The 4,230-nt window shown below is 59.6% G+C and overlaps 1 protein-coding gene across 1 annotated transcript in view; it reads right to left on the bottom strand.

Moving 5' to 3' along the window:
• Positions 1-1,892: 1,892 nt before the first annotated feature.
• The window catches only part of LOC104875757 (saoe class I histocompatibility antigen, A alpha chain), a 2,920-nt gene continuing 582 nt past the window's right edge, over positions 1,893-4,230 (bottom strand). Inside the window, 6 exon segments of the mRNA XM_033766366.1 lie at positions 1,893-2,214; positions 2,785-2,832; positions 2,963-2,995; positions 3,394-3,516; positions 3,634-3,909; positions 4,014-4,230. The exon segment at positions 4,014-4,230 is cut by the window's right edge and continues 392 nt beyond it. Coding sequence (XP_033622257.1) covers positions 2,789-2,832; positions 2,963-2,995; positions 3,394-3,516; positions 3,634-3,909; positions 4,014-4,230 — 693 coding nt within the window. The 3' untranslated portion in view covers positions 1,893-2,214; positions 2,785-2,788.

Here is a 4,230-nt window from a genome sequence, read left to right on the forward strand (position 1 = left end):
CTCCTCCTCCTCCTCCTCCCATCCTGCGGGTGGACCGGCTTCATCCTCCTCCTCTTCATCATCTTCGTCTCCATCGTCCTCCTCCTCTTCTGCCCTGGTCCTTCTTTATCTTCCTGGTGAATCCATCAAAGCCTGGGGTTTGCTGCCGCAGTTCTAAGCAAACAGGTATGTGATCTCACGCGGAGACGCACGGAGACTTTCCGGATTTCTAACACTGTGCAGAGCTTCTGTGTCCTCGGACCTTTGACTCTGTCTGCACACAGACTGAGGCAGGTCGGATGTGGACGTTTCTCTGCTGAAACTTCCAGGCCTCGGAAGTCACATTCTCACTAAGTCCAACCTCCAAGTTCATTTAGGCCGGAAGCTGGGTCAGTGAACTCCGCTTCTCCTTACCGTGCTGTGTCCTTCGGAGCCTCAGTTTCCCCATGGCACACAGGCAGGTACGAGGAGTCACTAACTCTGTCAGCGCCTCAGGGACCCAGTCCCCTACCTCCAGGTTCATCCTCCCATCCCCACGCCCTCCTCCCGCTCCCCTACTGCTGCTCTCCTCTTTTCTCCTTTCCTGTTGCTCCTGCTCTCCCAATCACACAATTTTGAAAATTCCAAATGAATGAAAAGAATCAAATACAGAGGCCCACGGCCACCAGGTGTGAGGGAGACAGCAGAGAACAGCAAGTGGAGTCCAGGGAGTGGGACTCGAACTCACTGCCTGGTTCCTGTCCACACCTCTGCCCGCACACGCGCACCCACCCGCACTCACACCCGCAGTTCCTGCCCCTCAGTGGCTGCTCAGAGACTCCGGTCTTATTCCGGGTCTCAGGCCAGGCGCTGCCCCGTGAGCTCTCACCCTGAGGTCAGGGCCCCCTGGGCTTTTCTCACAGGCGCTGCCTCCCTCCCTGCTCCCTCCCAGGCAGCCTTCTGCACTGCACAGAACACCTTCATTTCCCCGTGTAGGAAAACATTTCGAGTCGATGGATCCTGTTTCCCAAGTATTAATCTACATTAGACTCTCCCTATGTGTCTTTAAACTCGCGCTGGAGCCAGGGCTTGGATGACCGGAGCTCCAGGCAGAGAGGGGTGGGTGAGCAGAGCAGGAAATGAGTGATCTAGGATGAGGAGTATGGGATCCCTCCTGTGCTATCCCCAGAATGCAGAATCGGAGTTAAAAGATTGACAAAAGACAGAAAGACAGGCGTGGAAACAGCTCTAAAAGGACAGAGGAGAAAAACCAAAGAGGAGGGAGGATCTCGTGTGTGGAGCAGTCACTTAGGCCTTCTGGGGACAGTGACAGCATGAATACCTGGCACATTCAGAGACAGGGACACACGAAAGAGAAGGAAATCAGACCCCTGGGAGAGCCGGTCCACAACATTCCCTGTGGAAACCAAGAACCAGGAAATAAACACGGAGGGTGGGGTGAGGCCACAGCAGGCCACAGCCAGGCTGACCAGGCCACAGGAAGCCAGCGCTGTCCATGGTCTGGGACACAGAACAAGGTCCTGCAGGAGTCTAAGTCCCCAGGTCACACAGGGACAAGGCCCTGCTAGAGGGACAAGGACACGGGAGCAGAGATGACCCCGCAGAGGGACCACGTCAGAGCCCAGCCAGCACTGAACGCCAACCTTGGCTCCTCCTCGCAGCCTTCCGTCCCCACCTCAGAGACTCAGCACAGCACAGTGAGGGAGGTTCTCAGAGCTCCCTCTGCCTCTGCCCCAACTGTAGGAACCACCTGTAATTAACCAGCAGCCCTTCTGTCAGGAATCTGAGGAACACAAGTTTACATTCAGTCTTCCTTTCCATGTGCGTGTGGATTTCCAAGAGAAGCTAAAAGGAACGTCGGCCTCTGAGCTGAGTGTCACCGGTGCAAGCATGAATCGGACAAGGCCAGCGTGGCCGGTACATGAGTTTATTAGGGTCGAGTACAGAGCAGGGGGATGTGGGGATCCCAGAACTACTGAGGTCACCAACCCCACTGCTCAGCAAATGGTTTTAGGGCTTTAATTAAAACAAGGGTGGGATAAAGCAGGAAGCCTCCTGGAAAAAGCTGTCTGCTCCACTCCGTTTGTATCTTCATCAGGAAACTCTGCTGTCTTCGTGAAGCACTGGGGGCAGGGGCTTGGGCTGCAGCCTGGCACAGCCTCAGCTCTCGGGGCCCAGCAGTAGCTGGAGATACAGCCCGGCCTGGCTGTGCTGGCCTGTGAGCCAGGTGGGAGGCTGAAACAGGAGGATCACTGAGTCCAAGGCCAGCCTCGGTACATAGTGAGCTCAAGGCCACCTCAACTGCATAGTGAGACCCAGTATCAAAGAACAAAACAAACAACAAAGATGGTGTTACTTTGGTCTCGTTTTGGAAAACAACTGTCACTAGAACAGGAAAGTAAGAAGCATCTTAAGCATCTTAGGGCACCTGATGCTGACACAGGGAGGGAGGTCAGCCCCGCCTGTGCTGAAACAGGAGAGTTGGGCAGGAAGGGAACCCGGGTCACTGTGGGGACAGGGGGAGCTGTTCTCGCCTGATCCCCCATTGGGCCAGCAGGAATGGGGACACGGCCAGAAGCCATCTGCAGACACAGCACCCAGGGGTTCTCGGGGGGCACAGATCTTGTCCCTCAGCCCCACACCGTCAGCTCTCCGTGGCCCACACAGAAGAGCCACAAGCGCACTCAGGGGAGGCCGTGCACAGGGCAGAGTCTGAGCGCCCTGCTGCCCCCTCCAGGGCTCACACTCAGTGTGTGTGACCGGGCCTGGCCCCGTCTCCCTCTCCCACTGGGGCTCAGGCCTCACCTGCTCACGTCATGAGAGATGAGTCCGAGCCCTGGGCGCAGTCCCTGCCTGGGGTAGGAAACACAGCCAGACGCAGTCAGAGCCCACAGACCCGGGGCTGAGGGAGGGACCGTGGGGTGGGCCTCCCCATGCTCCCGACTGCAGCACCCCAGGCCCTCAGCATCACCCCCACACTCACCTGCAGCCGCAGTGTAGCTCGCTCCTTTCCCACCTGAGGGAAGCAAATGCCCTGTGAGAAGCCAGGGAGGAGGCAGGGCCTTGACAGCCTGCAGGAAGGGCCCAGGCCCGGACCCCGGGGAAGTTTCCAGCAGGGGGGCCGCAGACCCAGGGAAGGACAGGAGGCCCGAGGAAGGACATGTTCCCCCACTGCCCTCCTGGAGCTCTGTCCTCAGCAGGGACCTTCCCCTCTGACCCCTGACTGCTGGACTCGGGGCCCCATCACCACACCCATCCGGTGACAAATCGTCCTTCCTGTTCCCTGTGCTTTGGAACAGAACAAGGGTCCCGGCCTGGCCTGCTCAGCACCTGTGAGTGGGTGCTGTTCACCACCCCGAGGTGGGCCCACTTCCCCCGGGTCTGAACAGAGCACGCAGACCCCACCTTCCTTACCGGCCCTCTTTCTCCTCCACATCACAACAGCCACCGCAGCTACAATGACCAGGACGCCGAGGAGGGCGGCAATGACCACGACGACTTCAACTCCTCGGGAGATGGTGGGAGGAAGAGGCCGCTCTGGAAGGGACGGGAGAGGAATGGGCTCCATGGCCGGGTCTCAGCCCCGAGCCCCGGGACCCACAGGACGTCTGCAGCTTTCCCTGACAGCGGGCCCTGTGCTCCTGTCCCCCTTACCCCACATCAGGGTGCGGGGCTCAGGCAGCCCCTCATGCTGCACACGGCACGTGTAATGCTGCTCCTCTCCCGAAGGCACCGCCACAGCCGCCCACTTCTGGAAGGTTCCGTCCCCTGCAGGCCTGGTCTCCACCAGCTCCATGTCCTGGGTCAGGTCCTGCCCACCCCGCTGCCAGGTCAGGGAGATCTCGGCGGGGTAGAAGCCCAGGGCCCAGCACCTCAGGGTGACCTCTTCCTTGGAGACGGGGTGGTGGCTCACGTGAGTCTCTGGGGGCTCTGAGGGGAAGACAGGGAAAATCCAGACCCTCTGTGCTCTTCCTGAGCCACTCCACCTGTGAGAAGGTCCGGGCAGCAGCAGGAGGGTCTTCACTGCCCGGTACCTGCGCGCTGCAGCGTCTCCTTCCCGTTCTCCAGGTATCTGCGGAGCCACTCCACGCACTCCCCCTCCAGGTAGGCCCTGAGGCGCTCTGCATATTCGGCCTCCACCCACTTGCGCTGCGTGATCAGAGCCGCGGTGTCCGCCGCCACCCAGGAGCTCAGGTCCTCAGCGAGGGAGATGTAATCCGCGCCGTCGTAGCCCCACTGCGAGTACCCGCG

The sequence above is a fragment of the Fukomys damarensis genome, unplaced genomic scaffold (assembly GCF_012274545.1).
Source record: "Fukomys damarensis isolate Sample0158 unplaced genomic scaffold, DMR_v1.0_HiC HiC_scaffold_20, whole genome shotgun sequence".
Lineage (NCBI taxonomy): Eukaryota > Metazoa > Chordata > Mammalia > Rodentia > Bathyergidae > Fukomys > Fukomys damarensis.